At 37.3% G+C, this 20,727-nt stretch overlaps 1 protein-coding gene across 8 annotated transcripts in view; it reads right to left on the bottom strand.

Annotated features, from left to right (window-relative positions):
- Positions 1-20,727, bottom strand: part of FRY (FRY microtubule binding protein) — a 177,553-nt gene that overhangs the window by 17,951 nt on the left and 138,875 nt on the right. For all 8 annotated transcript variants that reach the window (XM_066175979.1, XM_066175971.1, XM_066175974.1 and 5 more), the window contains exons 47-55: positions 16,160-16,300; positions 15,234-15,413; positions 14,375-14,536; positions 13,469-13,543; positions 12,256-12,426; positions 6,404-6,604; positions 5,744-5,905; positions 2,170-2,333; positions 1,107-1,296 (exon numbers count right to left, since the gene is read on the bottom strand). In XM_066175979.1, the coding sequence (XP_066032076.1) occupies positions 1,107-1,296; positions 2,170-2,333; positions 5,744-5,905; positions 6,404-6,604; positions 12,256-12,426; positions 13,469-13,543; positions 14,375-14,536; positions 15,234-15,413; positions 16,160-16,300 (1,446 nt within the window). The remainder of the gene's footprint in view (positions 1-1,106; positions 1,297-2,169; positions 2,334-5,743; positions 5,906-6,403; positions 6,605-12,255; positions 12,427-13,468; positions 13,544-14,374; positions 14,537-15,233; positions 15,414-16,159; positions 16,301-20,727) is intronic.

Raw genomic sequence — 20,727 nt, 5'->3', positions numbered from 1 at the left:
TTTTCACCTCTTCAAAGAGGACAATCAAGGACAAATAAGTCTCTAAACACTCAGACAGGGCTATTAACCTCTAGGACTGAGGTTAAGACAGAAAAGCTGACATCATGAATAAACACTCAAGTCAGCACTGGGTTTTTTTTTCTTCAAAATGGTTATTTATCAGTGTTTACAAGAATGCCTATAAGACACCCATATTTACAGTGGCATAATGTTTAAAGGAGAACAACGTGCAGGTAGAGGAGACATTCAACTCTAGTGGAGCACAGAGGAAACATGACGAAGAAGAGATTCTTACTATAGGATGCTTCTTTCATATCAGGTTAGTCTTAGATGTACAAAAACATCTTGGAACTGCGTATTTATTAGCAGGGTACCCCTTGTTAATTAAACGTTGTGTTCTCTGAGATCATAGGTACTGAAACTCTGCAGAAAGTTACCTGACACTGCTATCACTGCTGGAGCATGCTAAACATCCTGCAGCTGCAGGAGAAACAATTTAAAAAGGCTTTCTAACTAATTACAGGTAAAACCAGACAATCATTCCTTAGAACACCTCATACATTTGACTCTTTCTTTTCTTATCTTTTTGCGAGATTCATATCTTCGCAAGCACACAGTTTTAGAAAGGAGAAATGTATTTCTAGTCTTCAGACTCAATTTCTGTAATTTATGTTACATGATGGCAGCTGGGTATTTCTATTCAGATGAACCATTTAATTATGCAGACATTTACATGGATATGCTCAGATTTCAAGAGTTTTCCATAAAATAACAGGTTAACAATAGTTTGAGATTAAAAGGGTTATTTCCGTGTGTCTTGCAGTTACTGTTCCTGCAATCTGTAAAGTAATGAAGAAAACACTCTTTAAAGTGGATCCATATTTTGCAACACGACCTTCAAACCTGCAAGTATGTGATACACAGCATTTTCTTGACAAAACTGGTCACAGAATACAGTGCTGCATGAAAATGTAGTACAGCAATTCTGCAGTATGCAAAATTACAAGGGTTATATATCTACTAGTTCATTACTGGGGCTGCTATCAAGAAATACTAATTGCCACACACAGAAATTATGACTTTGTATCTTAAGCTTATTTTCTCACCTTAAACAGGGAAGAGAACACATGAAATGTATAAACTGCACAGGAACCATCGGAGTCGCACATGAGCTGGTTGATGTGACTACGCCAGGCTTCCTCTGCATCATCACATGCTGCTGGCTGAAATGCAGCAAGGATGGCAGAGAAAAATGGTGAAGGAGGAGGGGAGCTATTTCGATCAACGTCTCCAAAACTGAAGGAGAAAACAGAAAAAGGCGATGAAAGAAGAGTACCAAGAAGGTGGCAGATAAAATATGCTATAGCAGAGAGATAAAATCACAGGAACAATTACAGCACCTTCCTAAAAACATTAATGAATTTTCAAATTACTTTTGAAGGTTGACAAGATGTTGGCTACAATGAGAAAATCCTCCAAATCAGAATTCCTATCTTCAGGCCATTATCCTCTATCTTCCTCCATCTTAGAACACTTGAATTGTTTTCTTGTACCATCATTTTGCAGAAGAAGGCCGAAACTTCACAGGAGAGTAAAGCTTTCTCTCTCTCCCTCTCCCTAGGCTAACTGCAGTCTAACTCAGCACCCAAAACCTGAAAGAGCTCCAGATGGCATGTAAAAAAATCTGAAAGCCTTTTTATAACATATACTGGTGTCGAGCCATGCTCACAAGCAACCCTAAGAGCATATAGCTGGGATTTTTAACAATACTGAGACTTTCTTTCATGAGAAATCAGAAGGATGAATACACATCTCATCTGTTGAATAGGTACCTAAGTAATATCTCCATTACTCCAAATCTTTAAAAATCCTTCCTTTTATTTTAATCAAGCATATTATATACATAATGCCTAGCTACATAGATGTACGTAAATATTGTATCTTTTTTTCCTAGAATGAAAAGCTTGGTTTTGTTTTTTCTTTTTTTTTTTTTTTTTCAGTTGAGTGATAATTATGCAGGTAAATAGGGCGTTGTCTTCTCATTGCTCCAAACTCATGAGAATTTTGCAACTCCTGTGGCTAAAACATCCATTCCATTAACTACCACCTTTTAATCATTTTATTGTACATTGTAAAAGAACTTGTGTGAATAACAGTGCATCGAAGTACCTAGCAAGAGCAAATTGTTCCAGCTTGTCTGCTTTCTCTTCAGTTTCTGTCATATCCAGACTAAGGCTATCACTGCATTCAAAGGCTCCAGGGAGTTCATTTGTAGACCCTGAAAGGTCATCCTCATGGACTGCTATATCTTGTTCTTCAGGTACAGCTTCAGCCTAGGGGAGTGAATGATGATGTCTTAGAAAACAGCAAATTAGTAAGTTAATTCCTCTAATAAATAGAAAGCATTTAATGAAAAAAAACCCACCTGACAACATGTTAAACTGCACACATATAAAGCCACAGGTTATAAATTACATGGAACAACTTATACTTCTTCAAAAATACTGTATCTGCTCAACTTTTTGTCTTGGATTAACATTATTTTTAAAGCATTTTTTGAACTTGTCTAGCAAAGAATTCCAGATTCCAATGCATGTGGCAACATAGCAAGGAAATAATTTTTCAGAAAAAACAATAGGGTTCTTGTTACCGTCTGTCCTTGTCACTTAACACTTTATAGTGTCCAAGACTGTACTAAAGCCTCTCAATATATTGAAAATAATTACTGTCTGGAAGACTATGTGCATGTTTAGAACTGGGAATTAATTTTAGCATGTCATTTACATTCAAGAAAAATCCAAACATTTTAACAGGCCATTAAAAAGATTATGCTTCATTTCCTTCCTTTTTCATCTATCAGTACCTAAAGCTCATGATTTCTTTTTGAAACATTCCAATTTCTCTCACACATTTAGTCTGAACAAGTTTTGTTTCAGTTTTAATCTTTTGGCTTTTTTCTGCCTCATCCATAGCATCCAAGGCAGTTCCTGTAGGGATGACTGCAGTGGGTTGCTCAAACCTTTGTGCACATATGCCCATGTGCATGTACAGACATGTGTTGGGAATTAATAGGGAGGGAAATCTGTGGCAAGTGGAATCAAATGAGAAAAGTGCCCCTCAGCAGTTCATCAAGTCTGCTTGGACCCTACAGTTTAACTATGGAGATTTGTATTTGTAAAAATTAAACAAGACTTGTAACAGAGGGGACAGGGTCAGAAATTAAGCAGAATAATCTTTTTGTTTGCTTTGTTTTCTAAGCAAAAGAGATAGGAATATTCCTGAGTTCAGGGTGAATTAAATGAATCAGAGCCCAAACCATCTTGAAAAGGGAAGTGGAAGCTATATGGTAGAATTATCAGAATAGGAACCAAAACACCTCGTAAAAAGTGTAAATGTTTCATGCTTATTCAAGAAGTAATTAGTAGTAACCACTTTCAAATATTAAATATTAGCTTGGAAGAACCACTGCAGTTTCTTCACTGCAATGACAGTTGGTAGGAGGAAAACACATTTTGACAGGCTAGAGCAAGGGAGGAAGGAAGAGGAAGCAAACACCTCCCACCCACTGGAGTCTAACATGATGCCCCAAAAGCAAAATAGAAAAGTGAACTTTGAATATTCACGGAGGATTGTAGTACACTTCCAGAAATATGTGAGTTTAGGTAACTTGAAAAATACATAATATAGCATCATCTGAATTTTTGTAACCCTCATAGAATTATCCCGCTATCTTTAATAGAAAGTAAGTTTAGCTAATTTAGTGCTGTTAACAATAATATCTGGATTATGGCATTGAAGCATCTAGGAAGAGGCTACATAAACAGTCTGTTTCTCTCAATTGCTATATCTATTTAAAGGTTGAGATATTTTTGGTTTTGCTTATGATGCAACAACTAAACATTCTGTAAATCACTAAAGAAGCAAAAAAATTTCCTTTGCATTGATGACACCTCATCAGCTCTCTCAAAAGAAGAATTCAGAGAAAAAGAGAACAGTAAAGAGCTCAGATTTTGTGTTATGAAATTAATTAAAAACTAATTAGGTGTAAATTTCTAGTTTTCTGACTAAAAACTGGATAATTTCTTCTTTACATTGACTCCAAATCATTTTGAGTAAGAATACAGAAGTATGCACACTAGAAGAAAATACCTTTGAGGCAAAAAAACCCCACCAATAAGGCATTCTGTGTTTAACAATTCAATTATCTTTGTAACAGTTGTAACCTGGGCTATATTTTACACCAATATCAAACCTGTACCAGGGCTAGCTGAATTTGCCTGTCAATTCCACAAGAAACTGCTCTGATTTTACATTCTTCACTTACTTACTTATTCCAAAGCTTTTAATTTTTGATCAATATTGCCACATGGGACATTAAAGAGATTTTGACAATAAGGATTCCAAACCCCCAGACATATATTGAGCTGCTAAGCTGTGATTTTCAGTTCCTAATGTACACACCAACAGCTACTGCAGCTGGATGCATGAGATCAGCTGCAGTTACCACCTGCAAATGTGTCTGTTCTGACTGCTGCTTCCTGAACTGAAATTCTGCCAACTTCTGCTGTTTATGGTTGTTATGTGGTTACTTGTCTACCAACAGTTGTTTTGACAAATGATAATGAGTTTACCTTCTCCACAGCCACTGTTTGGAGAGGTTCCCCTCCTTTCCTATCCCTACAAACACTTCCCACCTCCCGTCCTTTCTTCCTATTGCAGTGGTTTCTGACAGAATTTGTTCAATATTCAGCACAATTCCAACCTCCATTTCTATGACCTTTTCAGTATACCTTTCCATTACTTCTGAAACATGCAGTGCTAGCAGTATCAATTTTTTGTGTGGTTGCATTTGAAGAGAGCAAGGACAAGAAGCAAAGCCAACGATTATAGAAGATGTATTTTTCCTCTGCCCCAGTCTCATACACTCCTCTTTCTGCAGAAGTCACACAATTTAGACATGACAGAGAAGCTTTACTGACAGAAGCCAACAGTATCATCAAGCCACTAATTCACACACACCCTCTAACATCAGATTATATTTCTGGAGAGACACTGAAAGGCCTAGGTTCACCTCATGTCTCATAAGCAAGTACTGTAGAACAGAAAATTAAAGAAACCATCCCCATTTTGATAATGATTTACCAACCTTGCTCTGTCTTCATCTTCTGATACAATTCTCTGAAATACACTGGGCTGAACATGGTTGTTGTATCCTTACAAATCTTGCCTTCCACCCCCAGGATGGTTTAATATTGTGGTCATGAATTTAAAATCTCTGCATGTCTGCCAAAAGGCAAGTACTGAATCCAGGGCACACAACTGTACAAAAGGTCCCCACATACAAAAATATTTCAGAGAATACACTCATACACCCACCACATGAGCTGGCATATCGCTCTTTAATTCAGCATGAAGAACAGAAGAATACTGCCTTGGAGTTTTAACTTGTAGCCAGTTAATGAACTTGTCTTCTGATGACCTTGTAGTATTTTGGTGCACATGCAGTGCAACATATTTAAGAAACAATAAATAAAATCTCTTAATGAAGAAAGTATAAGTAGAAAGGCAATGGTTTTAAAGTGCAGTTGTGCATTAATGTATTGTACAATGCCAATAGACAGAGGAAGCCAGAATGTACTTGCTTTCACAGATCAAACTCTTTATGAAAGTGTAAGCAAAAAAAATTGTGACAGTGTCACATAAAATACAGACCAGTTGGAAAAGAAAGAAAAAATGTATTCACCTTGGGTCCTTCAGACACCTGGAGATTATTCATACCAGGCAAAGACACATCAAAGCCGGATGTTCCCATGTTAAAATGATGAGGGTCTGCCGAGGTTGTCTCACAAGATGTAGAAAGTGAGTCAATATGATTTGCATCCTCAGATGGGGAAAGATTTATAATCTGTTAAAAGACAACAAAAGCACAAAAGAACTGAGTATACAGCTACCGCACCACACACTGCTTTTATGAACATGCAAAGCAGACAGTATCTTAAAGTGCAGTGACAGTGGCTCTCTTAGTTTGTATATAGACACAATTCTTTCAACATTTCTGTCACAAAAATTTTATTGAAAGCATCCCAGAAGTGAACAATGAAAATCTGACACCGTTTACCAACCTGGAGTCTTGTTCTACTTCTTTAAGCATTAAATACATTAGAAAGATTTACCACTGGCCAACTGTCAAAAATTGTCCCATAGTAAAAAAGGCAAATAATAAGATCTGATGATTCCTGTGTTTCAAACTTTGCATTAAAATTCCTTTTTACCTTTGCAAATAAGGGAAAATGCACCCACCAATTTTAGCGCATTAGATTGCACCTGGGCAGTGGAAACTAAAAGCCCACCTTATTTAAACCCACCACCCTATCTTTTCCTAAATTTCAACTTTGCAACTTACTAGGTCTGAGTTCTCCAAGATTTGGCTGGTGGTCAGGTCCTCCTCCTCTGATGACTCATCTGAGTCCTCGTGGTTCATTTTGTTCAGGCTGGGTGTGCTCCCTGAGAGCTGGTTCTCTTCCATCAGCTGCATGTCACACTTGTCCAGGCTGTCCAGGGACCGTCTGCGAACTCCCCAATTGAAGTTGTCCATGCTCTCACCCTGAAATCAGACATAGGATCAGCTTGCTTGATAAGAAACTATTCATATGCTAACACCGGATCAAAGTTAGCTCCGGAAATATTTTGATGTAAAAATATAGTAAAAACTTGAAATAAGCATTATATTGCTTGTTCACTTGGAGATAAGAGCAGAAGCATGGAAATGGCAGTCAGTCTTTTCAGTATTAAGATATTTTTCATGCATTTGCTAATTTAAGAATTTGTTTTTGTAAGTCCACATATACACACTCCTCAATACCAGTAGAGCAGTGATATGCAAAGAAAAAGCTTGAAAGAAATTTTAAAGGATTTTTTAAATGATATTTAAAAGTATTAGAAGCACAGTTACTACCAGTGGTTCAATTGCAAAACTTATGTTAAAGATTTTAGATTCTTCGCTGTATATACATAACCATAATGGTGAGTAGATTTGAGCAAACCCTTGCTTTACACAAAAAATGTGACACCTTTATCAGCATACATTTTAAACTTTTATTCTAAGCCCATATTGCTACTTTTTGAATCTACTTGAATTATTTGAAACTATATTTTGGGAATAGCCTGATGAGTATTGCCTGTGAGTTCACATTTTAAAAAGGACACAGTCAAATGGACCAAACATTTTATATTTATCAGTCTTTCAGTTCTGATCCCGCACACAGTCACATAAAGCTAAGTACATGAAGTAAATCGTGTAACCATTTGTTAGGCTGAAGAACTGATAAAAAGATCACTTGATTTCTTTCATGTATAAAAATGACAATTAGTTTTCCACCCCTTTTCCATTTATTTACTTTATATATTTTCCAGTAGACTGCATGCCTTTTCCTTGATTGCAATAATCCCTTGCTGCCTTCCTAAGTCTAGCCAGGTTCCTCTCTGGCAAATGCAGGACCACATCCACAGCTGCTCCTGCCATGGTCCTCCAGAGGCAAGAGGGGCCTTACACAGCAAGAAAGGTCTCCCCAGAAGTATTCAGATGCAGGTTTGGGTACTTTACCTAGGGAAAGCCCTCAATCCTGCATCAACATGGGAAGGAAATTTATAGAGAAAAATGTTTCCTTTTAAGGTTCAGGGCTGCCTGTTCTAAACAAGACTCTGTAAGTTGCAACACTCTTAAACAAGCAAGTCAATCGGTGAAAATTCAAGCTGACAGTGATATTTTAAATATTAATTTGAAAAAAAAATAGTTCTGCCTAAAAAATAATATTATTATCAAATAGCTGATTATGATTATTTCCTGAGTTTATGCAGATCAAAATTATGTGCAGTCATTGAGAAAGAGGCTTCAGTTCAGTAAAGTCCTTTAAGCAGTGTTGTGATTTTAAACACTTGAGCGATGCCCTTTTGGGACTACTCAGACATTTACTGAATGGGGACCAAACTGCATAAAGTGCAATGAATTAAATTGCAATATTACCTCCCTAACAATCAACTAACTCACACAAATTGATCTTATTTTGCATCATTACCATTTAATGCAATGGACTGTGGAATTTGGATAGGAGGGAAAGTTCAGTTTCATGACATAAAGCTCACTATTTCATGAACAAATATGATGAAATAGAAAAAAAATTTTTAAGGAAAAAGACAACCCTTGCAATTCACAAGAAGATTTAAAATTAAGGAATGTACTATAATGAAGAGAAAATGAAGATGAAATTGTTATGAAGCCTGACACATTATTGGAAGGACCCTGTGTTTTCATTCTGGGTCTGGTATTGTACAGTAGTTTTTGTGTGGAAAGACAACAGAACACATTTGACTTAAGAAGTCAGGCCTCTTTAAATCATAAAAATGACTGTTCAGTTCCAAGTTATTTATTTTAACAAAATTTTTGGTTGTTCATCCTCCCCCTCAAAGACTGGAGGACACATGCAGCAATGAGACATCCTCCAAAAACACATCAATTTCTGAACTAACAAATGACAAAATGACATAAATAAGCAAACAAACAAAGATGACTGTCATCACACCCTAATCCTCATGATGCCTAGTAAAGCCATCAGTAAATTTAGTAGCCCACGTCTATGGGAATTTTTCCTGTTGCAGTTTTATTCTGCAATGCCTTAAAGAAGGAAGCCAGCAAAAAGAAGAAAAATAAAAGGGACACTTCCAGTCCATGCTGTTAGAAGGGGTGGTGAATTAAAAGTGAGGGAAAAGAGTAAAAGAGATGAAACACTGTAACTCAGCCTTTGGATTAGTGTAAGTTTGCTACAGGGGCACCCAGAACCATACTGAATTTAAACAAGAGGTCAGCACATGTCTATGGAGTTGTTATTTTTGTAGTCTAGCAAAGATGTATTTGAGAGGCTGTTCATTTTTATCTACAGCAGGAGCAAAACCATCTCCCATCTGAAAAGTCAGCAGTGATAAACTGGTGGAAAACAGTCACATTATGAGTGTGTCTGGACAGCAGGTACCACAGAGAACTTCCTACAGTCACCACCCTCTGCTAAAGGAGCAGATGTGCCCTTGCAGCTACCTGGAACTTTACAACAGCCCAGGGGAAAGGAGAGACAGAAGGGAAAGTAATCCTGTGTGGGGCAGAGCAGTAAAGCTCCTCCACAGTGGCAGTAAGAATCATGCACAACCTGTTTCACACAAGTTTTCATCCTTACTGTGTTGACAAAGTATGCAAAGTTAATGGAAACACTCAAATATTGTACGGTATAGGCAGAAGTATTGTGGAACTACACAGTAAGGCACTATTTCCATGTGGATGTATCTCTTGCAGTGCAGGCATTTTGAGACAGTGATTTTTGGGGGTTGTGTTTGCATAATAACTGATGTCCAAACTATCAGAAACAGATATGCAAAATTCTGTGGTTGCTGATCTCTTTTATTTGCAGAACTTGTTAAATTCTCTATGATTTCAGTTATCTCTATACAATGACAAATTTAAAATTTAGGTCCCAAACTGTCAATGAGTGATGTGTCTTTTCAGTTTTCCTCACAGGGTAAATGAGTCCAGCCAAGTTGGTAGGACCATACAGACCATACAGGACATACCTATTAAATTAGGCTGTAGAATTTATTTATTTATTCAATTAAATTCAGTCTGATAGCAATAATGTAAACTGTCTTAAGAGGTCTCAAGACATCAGCTTTAGCAAGATGCTAACAGGAGACAACATGCCACAATAGAATAGGTAGAAATTATATATTATTTGCCCCTACAAACAAATGGCCCAAACTCTATAAATAATGAAGTTTCTACACATTAATAATGTACAAAGATAACACACGGAGAAAGGGCTCAGTCTGAAAATCACTGATACTAGAATTAAGATATTTTAAAATTTGTGAAGACTCTTGAACATGTCAAAAACAAACTTAAAATGAAGCAGAATTTTAGAAAAAGACCTCGAAAATATTTCTAATACAAGACAAAAAATGAAGCACCTGTCTGAAATGCAAGCACACGCACACACACACACTCACCTACGCACACACGGAAGGGGGGAGGCAACAGCAAAACTAAGATGTTATTCTACAATATAAATTTGCAAGAAGGCATAACATATGCTGGCACATCTGAGTTCAAGTAGCATTCTTACCTGAAGTTCCTGGGTAGCAGATATAACAGATAGAAAAACAAATAGAAAGAATCTGTAAAATCACTGCATTGAAGACATCATAGACAAACATTTGCCTACAATTTTAACAAATATTGTTACAGAAATTTCAACTCTACCTTTTAAGTCTAAAAATAACTATTTCTTGCTTTCACATCTTTAGGAAATTTCATACAAATATACCTTATGGTCTGGGGATGATCCAAGCCTGTTAAAATCATATACACTTCTTTGAAGGATTGATGTTGCTTTTGCTAGCTTTAGTTTTCTAGCACTGTTTTTTCATTTTTATGAATATACTACACTCAGATATGATGGAAATGTTACAGTTTCAGCTCAGTCATTAGAGAAGTAGCCTTTTACACCAGGTCTGAATTTATTTTTAAAACAGTAGTAAGTCAAGTCTGAACTAAACTTTGGAACACAATCCACGGCAATTTAAAAACCACTAAGTGAAACTCAACATTTTAAATTTTACTTCACATAAAACTAGAGAAGCTTAATATCTGCTTCATGAGCAAATTAAGACTATTAGGATATCAATTAATTTAGGCCTCAGTCTTGAATTGGCCACATGTATAAAATAAATCTTTGGAGAGTCACAGTCCACAGAAGTAAATTTATTTTAAAAGGAATTGTTCTGCACAATATCTATACACTCAATATGGTTTTAAGTGGTGAAGAGAGAGAAGAATTTCCTCAATTTCAGTGGACAAAAAATCATCATTTGATCTGCAGTCAAAATTGCGGACCTACATGCTTGTAATATCTTGAAAGCATTTAAGACACAGAAATTGCTGCAGCCAGTATATTTTTGCCAAACAACTGGCATTATTGTTTTACCATTCATCCTTGTTTGGAACCTTGAAGCTCCTTCAAAATTTGTCTAATGTATTTTCAACCATTGCTGCCAACTACCCTTTTGGATTTTTGGGTTCTTTTTCCTTAGCAAAGTCATGGGCAACTGTGAGCCAAGATTATAAATTTTTCATACAGAAATTCCCGACTTGGAAAAATAAGAACTTTGGGATATATTTTTCCCCATTCCTTCATCTTTTCTCTTAATTGGAAAAAGAATCAGATGTACATAAGTTCACAACTGACTGCTCTGTTTACCTTAAAATGATTTTACTACTGTAATACAATAGGTAGAAAAATGAGTGTTTCTTCCTGCACACATGCTCTTCTCAGGGCTAAGAGTGATGACTGAGAGAATTCATGTTAAAAACAAGTCCAGATTATGACAATTTATTAAACTCTAGGTTTGCTGAAAATCTGAGTCTTAAGTCCTTCAAAAGAAGTAACAATTTCTGAACTAACAATTTAAACAGTAACAAAATTGTTAGACTTGTTTGGCAATGGATATTAATTTTTGGTCTTTCCTAATCAAATAGAAGGAAATACCCCAAATCTGATATTAGCAAGGGTAAAGGGTGTAGCCCCCCCCAAATTTTTGAGTTCTTCAAATTTTTCCCTTCAGCAGTTTCAGCTCAAGGTGAGCTGACAGGCTTCACCTGTCAAGACTTGATCAGGGTGCTCAGGATTTTGTTTAGCGCCTGCATGAAATGATGAAATCACAGACACTTCAGCAGAGTGGAAGGCACATCTCTAAGTGATTTCATCGGCAGTTGCAGGAATAACAGCAGCCTGAAGGCCTGAATTAACTTTTCAGAGGGCTCCTTATGAACCAACAGATTTGGAACAATTTAATTTTAAAAGTTTTTAATTAGCAAATATATATATTTTCTTAACAATTTACATATTTATAAATTGTATTTAAAATAAGTTCACTTAAAAGTAAATTCACCAAAAAGGTACTAGAACAGAGGCTTTATTTTCCACTACCAGTTTTGCAGTGTTTCCTAAAGTAGATTCAGAAAGGAAGGGTGTGGTAGTCTTTTTACTGGTACGCTACTGAAAAAAACACTAAGTGAAGATCATAAATAACCTGAACTTAAAAGTACGTTTAGAGTTACACAGTTTAAGTTTTATGTTACAAGGAGAGAAGTGTTTAGCAGAAGGAGTATAGAAGTGTTTTAATAAAAAAAGCTGTTTCAGAGAAAATATACTGTACCTCCCCATCTTCCAGCTCAACATCTAGGAAATCAAAGTCCCTAAAGACTCTGAATTGTTGTTCACTGTTTGAATCATCCATGTTCTCCTGCTCCCTTGCTCCGTCTTCTGAAGAGACCAAGCTCGTCTGGTGCTCAATCAGATCCAAATCACCACAGGAAGAAAAAATCACCTACAATTCAAAGGATTTCTTTTGTTACAAACTGTTCCCTCTGGTTGTTTCTTCCTAAAAGCTCTAATTGGTTATTCAGAAGACTGTATTTCCAGTACACACCTAATTCCTTCACTGAGTATTTTTAGAACACTCTTTATTATTTATGTTGGACAGGTGCCTTCAGATTAAACTTGTACAAAGAAACAACTTCATACTGTGGGAACACATCCAAGAATATTACAGCTACCTCCTAATGGCTGCAGATTGATGTTGCCTGGATGTTTATAGACATATATAGGGACAAAATTCAGAGAACTTAGCAGAGAAAATACTGTCAAGGGGATGATATAGTAAGTTCATTAAAAAACCCCTCCAGTTAACAAGTTGTTAAAAAATATGTCAAGATTAGAAAATACAAGCTACATTTTTTTCTTTCCTACTGAGTATACTTGTATCTGCAATTCAGTTGCAAAAATTAAATAGTTTCTTGCAGAAACAAAGGACCTGTTCTCCATAATGCAAGTGACATACATCATGTTCAAAAACATTCAGAAATTTTTCTTTCTTCTGTAGAAAATATTTAATAAATATTTTAAGAGCTTCCCACCCTGGGTGATCAGTCACCCTTTTCCTGGCACCAGATAACACTAATTTTTAAAGAGTAGCATCAGAACTAGTGTCTAATGGAAAAATCAGACACACATCCCCTTTCCCCTCCCATTTTATTTCTGTAATTTAATTTTTTACTTAATAAAGGTTCTGGATTGGTAATACAGAGGTCATTACTCTCTACCCACTGAGATGGCAGAAGCAAAACCTACAGCATCACAGATTCTCACAGGAAAAGCACACATAGCTCTCAAAGTGAATCTTCTTTAAGTGAAAGGGCCATTCACTCCCTGGTCCATGCTGAGAAGCACAGCCTGGGCCAGTACAGATAATGACAGTAGTGACTTCAAAACTATACAGATCTGGTCAGCAACTCTGGGAAACACAGTTCTTCGCTTTCAAGGCTTAGGACACGATGGAACAAAAAACTGGTCAATACAAGGCTACTTACTGAAGGGTTTTTACTCAGCCCAACTTCCTGACCACACAGGGAAAGGACATGCACCAGCTTCTCCTTTGTCCTTTTCTAGAAAACAAGATGTTTCTCAAGTGAGCATTTTTTTAACCACCCGTTCTCGCAGTGGCTAGAAACATACATTGGCAATTTTTAATTAGGAGGAACCAACCAAAGAATTAGTCATTAAATGCTGAAAGGATTGTTTTCAGAGCAACTATGCATCAAGGTAACATAAAAATAACTGTTAATGATTTTGCTGTTTATTATATTAAAATTAGTCTAGAAATTTCATTGAGTATATTAAGGAAAAACTTGATCATATGCATCACTTCAAAAAGACAGGTCAGAAACCTAAAATTAAGCACATGCATAATTTTTTTTCCCAGAATTGGGCCTGAGTCACTGCTATATAACCTACTATATCAAAAAAGAGAAAAGAGCAAAAATTAAGTTTATTCTGCATGGCTTTATTTTAATTGGCAGATAACCAAAATCATTAAGGTAATCAAACATCACTTTTGGGAAAATTGCTCTTTTTATTGAATTTCCCAAGAAAACAACTTTAAAAGTTGCACAAGCTATCTACCTGCTCCCCTTGCGAATATCTGAACTCGTCTGTTGTGTTTACTTAAAACCGACCTAGACTTAAGAGGGCTTAAAGAGATGCATTTCCTGCAAGTTGAAAGAAAAACAGCTTTGGGATAGAAGATGAACATAACTCACTTCATTTTGGAGTCCAAGAAAGACACTCGGCACACAGGGTCAGATGTTGTGCTGCCACTGTCCCAGGCAGCCAGGAGCACTGCGCAGCTCACAGAGGGCACAAGCATTTAAGGACCCAAGCATGTGTTAATTCAGCTGCTCTGACTGCAACTTGCTAATGAATAGCGGGCTACCTACCTGAGAGTACTGGGGTCTCTTCCAGCTCACAGGAACAAGGACATTGGAGTTAGATCCTGAAGACGTTGAAGAAGTGCTTCGGGTGACAGCCATTGCCCTGGGTTTACCATCTCGCCCAGAAGAACTCTGCAGCTCATCATACCGTCTCCCAATAATTGGAGTCTTAAACAGAGAGGAATTATTCAGTAGCACCCTGCTTCAGCATGAACTTAAAAGAGCCATTATTGCTTCAGTTGGAGGAAAAGATTATTTTGAAGATCATATACAGGGATATAACAAGTAGTGCAGCAAATTTCACATCACTTGGTATGTTTCTTATTTTCCACTGTGAACGTCTGAGTAGCGACTGCCACACTTAGTAGTCAGAGCTTATGTTCATGGATAGATGATGCTCAAAGCAACTGCCACACAAGTTCCTGACATGAGAACCGGCAAAAACCCAAGAAAGCTTATGAAGTTAATTTCAAATCTGCACTTCTTGCATATTTTTAATTTCTTTTTCTAAGAGTGCTGAACACTTTGGCCCTTTTCCAACAGGTATTGAAATGCTTTCTTGGATTGACAATAGGATGTTCAGCATTTCCCAGAACTATACTGACAGGAAAGCAAGTAGTACCATATGCCTTTTTATTCTTGTATTTCCTTTTAACCTCAACAGCTCACTATTATCTATATGAAATAATCTATAATGCTGCAAACAATTCTGCAGCTTCTTAATAATAAAGTGAGTTGCCCATTAAAGTCACTAGGACCATTCAGTTCTACAAAGTTACAAGGGTCTGCAGGATAAAGACTGCTATAAGACAGCCCAGTCAGCAGTCAGAATTAAAGTGTTAAGCATCAAAACTACAAAAAATACCTCTGAAATATCAAAATGAAACTCCAAAGTCTTCCCTGGTAGCTCCTTGGAGGCACTGTTCCACACCCGATGTATTTCCATTTTTGAAAGATCACTATGTTGATAGGAAGGTAGAACTAAACTGGCAGAACGAGAAACTACCAATTTCAGGATATTCAAGGCTTCTCTCCAGTGAATGCTCTAGAAATAATATATTTACTCAGCAAACAGAAAGTGAGATTCACACACATTCAAGATTATTTACATTTTACATTTGTATTTTTTACCACATAATTAAAATGTAGAATGCAATATCTCTATTCTTTGTCTTTCTTGGGCACTGACAAGGTGTGTAACTGCAGAATAATTTCAACATCAGAGACCAAGACTTGCCTTAGGTATCACTGTTAGGGAACTGGCCCACAAGCTGGGAGACCTATGGACAAAGCCACCTTGGCAGAGGATTTAAAATCTCCTACCTGAATGTCTTAATCAGTACGAATAAATATAAGGGCCATAGCAAAATCCCCATTTAATAAAAAAGGTGACTTGACACAGGTTTTTATCTCTGTGAATTCCTAGTGCTCCCATGTATTTTTCACTTGTCAAGAATTAGGTACAGAGGTCTCTGAAGAGAAGTGCTTCTGCCACATCGCCCTTGTGCTAATAATTAGAGAATGGTCACTCAGGCTCTGAGTGGTGTTAAGGTTGCTCTGAGGTACTGAAAGGCTGAAGTCCAACCTTCCCCCACAGTGAACAGAGAGCCAGGCATCTTCTCTGGGGATGCACAGGCTATGAGACATCAGGATGTTTACAAACTTTGAACCACACTAAACACTTGCAGCCCTCCCTGCAAATCTAGTCTGAAATTCTTACAGAGAAAATCAACTTATGATAGTAAATGCCGCTAAGTTGCTATATTAATATAAAAATGATATGGAATTTACCTGTACATATTTTTCAATGGTTTTTAGCACTTCCATGTTAAACTGCTTCACAGGAATAGCCGACAGGTCCATGTAACTAAGAAGGCTGTAGATCATCTGTAAGAGGGACTGTTGCATACTAGGAAGGCCCTTTTCTAGTAGCTGTGAAAAGAAAAGTGAATATAACAAAATTTTGAGACATTTCTTTTTAAGTAAAAAGCTACTAGTTTCATAAACAGCAATTGTACTCTTCATCTCCCTTCTCTCACTGATTTTGCAATGCCATTTTACAATAATTTCACAACTGATGATGATAGAGGCATGAAGTAAAAAAGAGCTTCAATTGAGAGCCAAATGCCAGCCTGTTTTGTTTTATATATGCCTGCCCTAACTTATCCAGAAAACACATTCAGCAGTTGAGTAAACTGGTATGTAAAATTTACGCTGTAATTGGGTAAGCACATCCAATAAAAACAGGAGAGGATCTTTTTATGTCTACATTTGCTGGAAGTCACTGAGAAAAAAGAAAATTTGCTGAAGAAACAAAACTACTACTATTCAGAAATCAATAAATGTTTATCAAATATATTTCACTGCCAGTGCTCACTGGCTGTAAATGCCAAAGAAACATTTTCTGTTTAGGAGTAGGTGGAGTCCCTGGCCTCTCTTACTTTAGAGTAATACAAAGAAGGGCTTGATCTAAATCCTGGAATTTTCAGACACCTGAGTGTAGATCCTGGAATACCACAAAGAACCTTGGAAATGCAACTGTGCTCATACATATGTGTGACAGTAATTTCAGAGGCATAGGGACAGTCATGATTTGTTTGTATATGTGTGAAATATCTCAGCTGAAAATTTTGTGGCATGCAGCATATTCTTTCACTGGTGACAGGCACTGTCCCACCCCACAAATTTCAGAGGCAATCAAATGTTTTTGCTGGAGGTTATCAGAGCCTCAGTACTAGACACCATCCTCCCAATTCAGGCTGACAAAAAAGTTCTAACACTGGCTATTAGAGTTACTAGATTCTAGAAAAAACGGCTTGTAAAAACTCTAAGCTGCCTCCTGCCTTCCATGAGAGAAAAAATTCAGTTCTTATCCAAGTGGACTTTAGTAATTTTTAAAATATCTTTTGAAGGATATAGAAGGATAAGGTTTCTCCTTTTATTGAATGAGAATGTTTCATGCCAGTGCAAATGGAACCTATTTTATCCCACTGAATATCTTCCGATTTCTTTCATCAACAAAAGTGAGTAGCAATTAGTGATTCATAAAGCGAGTGAATTCCATTAATAGCACAATAAAGTGAACTCATCATATTTATCTATTCCCCTACAAATAGACAGGAAGAATTTTTAAATTAAAGATACTACATGGCAACCTGCTTCAGCCCTTAAGACACCTCCAGCCCCTTAGATACCTTTATTGAGAGAGAAAATGTGCTTAGCAATTCTTCCTCAAAACAGGGCTACCGAGGGTTTTTTTGCCTTCTATCAGGCTCTTGCAGTGGAAAGTTTGATTTCTTGTTTGCAAATAGTTTATGTGATGCAGCACATCAGCCAGTATACCATTTCAGTGTAGGATTAGAAGAAACTATCTGGATTACAGAAATAATTTTTTTGTTCTCTGACTGAGGCTACTGCATCAGACAAGCCCTTCTGGGATAGCAAAAGGAATTATTGGGAAATAATGGGAATTCTGTCTCAACTGCTGTTTAGAAAGCTGTTTTAGGAACCTTATCTCTGAAAGTTAGTATTTTCCATTACAGTTTGTATAAATTTATTGTCACAAGAATTTGTTGACTGAAACAGCTCTTGGCCCTTAAACCTGACATATTCGTGGACTGTGTCGGTCTTCACTTGCTCAGATGAATATATGTGGTGGCTGGTAGTCCAAGTGGTTCCTTAAATACATAATGAATTTACAATAAGAAAGAGTATTTCTGTTTAAGTAGCAATTTTAACATGCCTTTGGTACAATATGAATTCTGTTGCTGCCACAAGTATCCAAAACAGCAGCAAGATGGAATTGTGGTAACACATCATTTGGAGAAGAGAATTCCAGGACAAAGAGTTTCCACTGTATTTATGAAAAGAAATATAGCTGTTCTCAGAATTTTTTTTTTGACTCTTGTAGATATGGCCTGTTTTGAAGAATTGTGGATTCCTCTCTTGTTCTGTGTGTTAACTATTGTGGTCATATCTGGGCTCAGGAATCCATATTGCATTAGCAACATTTTCCTCCTTCCTGAAGCAACAGCTAACCCAGAACTAAGTGGAGAAAAGAGCCTTCTCTTTCAACGACTGCCTGGGCTGCTACCACAGGAGACAGTTCCCTTTGCCTCTCCCAGTCTGGCAGGGGCTGTGAAGAGATACTCAGCTCTGAGGCAATGCCATGCAGTCAAACAAATGTTTTGAGGAAATAAAGAGGGCATTTAAAAAGCCATGTCTGATAGACAAAGCCATTATTTGGATTAATGCCTTATCTAGGGCATGCTTCCCCTTGCAATACAGATGGTTTAGCGTCTACTGATTCTTTGAGTTTGAACGGGTTATAAATGCTTATGTTTTTATCACAAGAAATCCTCCATCTAACAAGGAGGAGGTGGAAAAAATCTATCATAAGCATATTACTAGGCACTAGGGGTTCTTGTCCATTCTTCTCTATTAATAGCTTTAGCTACTTAAGTTTGAGCATGACCCTGGACTTAATGAGTCACCAGTTAAACATGACCCATGCCAATTCAGATATGTTCCTAGAATAAGTGTGCTGTCATGATTAAAGTTTAAATTTTAAAAATTAATCTGCAAAAATTAAACATAAACCTAAAGTAAGCTTTCAGTAATATGTTTGTATGCTGGTCTGATTTTGGTTGTGGAGGTTGATAGTGCACTACTGAATAGTGATTTTTCCTCATCTGTAGATTGAGATCTCCCAGTAGTTTTCTAGAAGAAATTACAATTTTTCATGAATGAAGCATATGTAAAACCAAGTAAGGAGCACTACTTGTCACTGTAAGATTTGGATAATAACAGAGCTCAAATGTTTTATTTTGTGCTAGAATCATACTCCTTGATGTCAAGCAATGACCTGCTGTTGAATAGGTTAAATACAAAATTTTATCTGAATGGCAATAATTGAAACTTCCACCTTGAGCTGAGAGAATTTGTTTTCATAGCCTTAATTTGTGGTCCAGTGTCTCCTTCTGAAGCTACACCTCTGTTTGGAAGGGTCACTGTTGCAATACAATTTCCTTTGTTATTGTTAAGCACTGCCCATCTCACTATTTCCCTCTGTCCCAAGCGTTGGGGAGTGAGCCAGGATTATTAAAGCTAGAGGCTGTGTATGGCTTTAACATTCAAGTGCAGGTTGCCCAGTGGGGCTGCTAACCTGTTTGGCTTTACCAATTGACAGCATATCCCACAGCTGGTTTATAGGAGACAGGGGCACATTGTTTATCCTGGCCTGGAGATTAACTAAGAAGAAAACAGGAAACATTCTGAAAGCTGGAAAAACAAACAATTCAAGGCCACAGCAGGCTGAATAAGATGGTTTCTTGTCTTTTGCTACACCACCGGACTGGCAGCTACTCTATGCCCATATAAATATTCTCCAGACATGACTCAACAGAGCTGTACTCAACGTAAATATAGAGAAAGGAAGTCAGTGCTTACAACTCTGTCATCCTGCTGCTGGTGGTGCTGTGTGAGGAATGTATGTTAATTACAGAGAAATTAAAAAAGTTGCCTGGCTTGCTGTTGATACAGTAGGTGGTGCCAATCTACAGCAAGGGGGAACCGTGCAGAAAAGAGTCTCAACCCATTTCAAGGGGAGCAGGATCACTAGCAATGGCCTTTGTGGAGATTGTGGAGCACTAGTGACTGTACAGAGAACACTGAAGGGAAAACAGAGGGGCAACCACTTTCCTATGGCTGGGAAAGCAAAAGAGAAAGAATGTGAACACTTACATTTTTATAGCATTTCTTTATTATAAATATAGCTTTATTAGAATTTTTTATTAGGAATATGAGCTTCCACTGGGAAGAAGACACTTGACTCTGGAGGATTCCATGTCACAAAGAGCTCTTCATTTGAAGAGCTAATAGTTCTCCAGAGTATTTGGACTTGAAAAGAGACTGGAAAACCTCAAGGTCCTGTTTAAGGCTCCTACAGGAAAGTCAATGGCTTTCACCATCACTTAAAATCATACATGATTGTTTACTTAGAGCCTCCACGTGCAAGCAAACTGAGGAACTGCAGCGTGACGTAGCAGGGCTGAGTTTGCTCTGAGGCCTTAAGCGAGTATGAGAGCAGCACTTGGCTTTTCAGGCTCTTGAAAATTTGTGAATAGACAGTATCAGAGATGCCAGAGGGTTTTTTATAGATCCTTTAGCAGACGCCAGTTAATTTATGTAGAGAGGTAGGTGTCAACCTCTTCTCCAGAGTACCAATTGATAGTATGAGAGGAAATGGTCTCAAGTCAGGCCAGGGAAAGTTTAGATTGACTGTCTGGAAAAATTCCTCCATGAAAACAGTTGCCCAGCATTGGAACAGGCTGCCCAGGATAAGGGTAGACTCACCATCC

The sequence above is a fragment of the Chamaea fasciata genome, unplaced genomic scaffold, assembly GCF_029207755.1.
Source record: "Chamaea fasciata isolate MVZ Bird 193981 ecotype frontalis unplaced genomic scaffold, bChaFas1.0.hap1 SCAF_2, whole genome shotgun sequence".
In the NCBI taxonomy this organism is placed as follows: Eukaryota; Metazoa; Chordata; class Aves; order Passeriformes; family Sylviidae; genus Chamaea; species Chamaea fasciata.
Note: the sequence above shows the minus strand (reverse complement) of the source record. Positions and strands in the feature narration are given on the sequence as shown.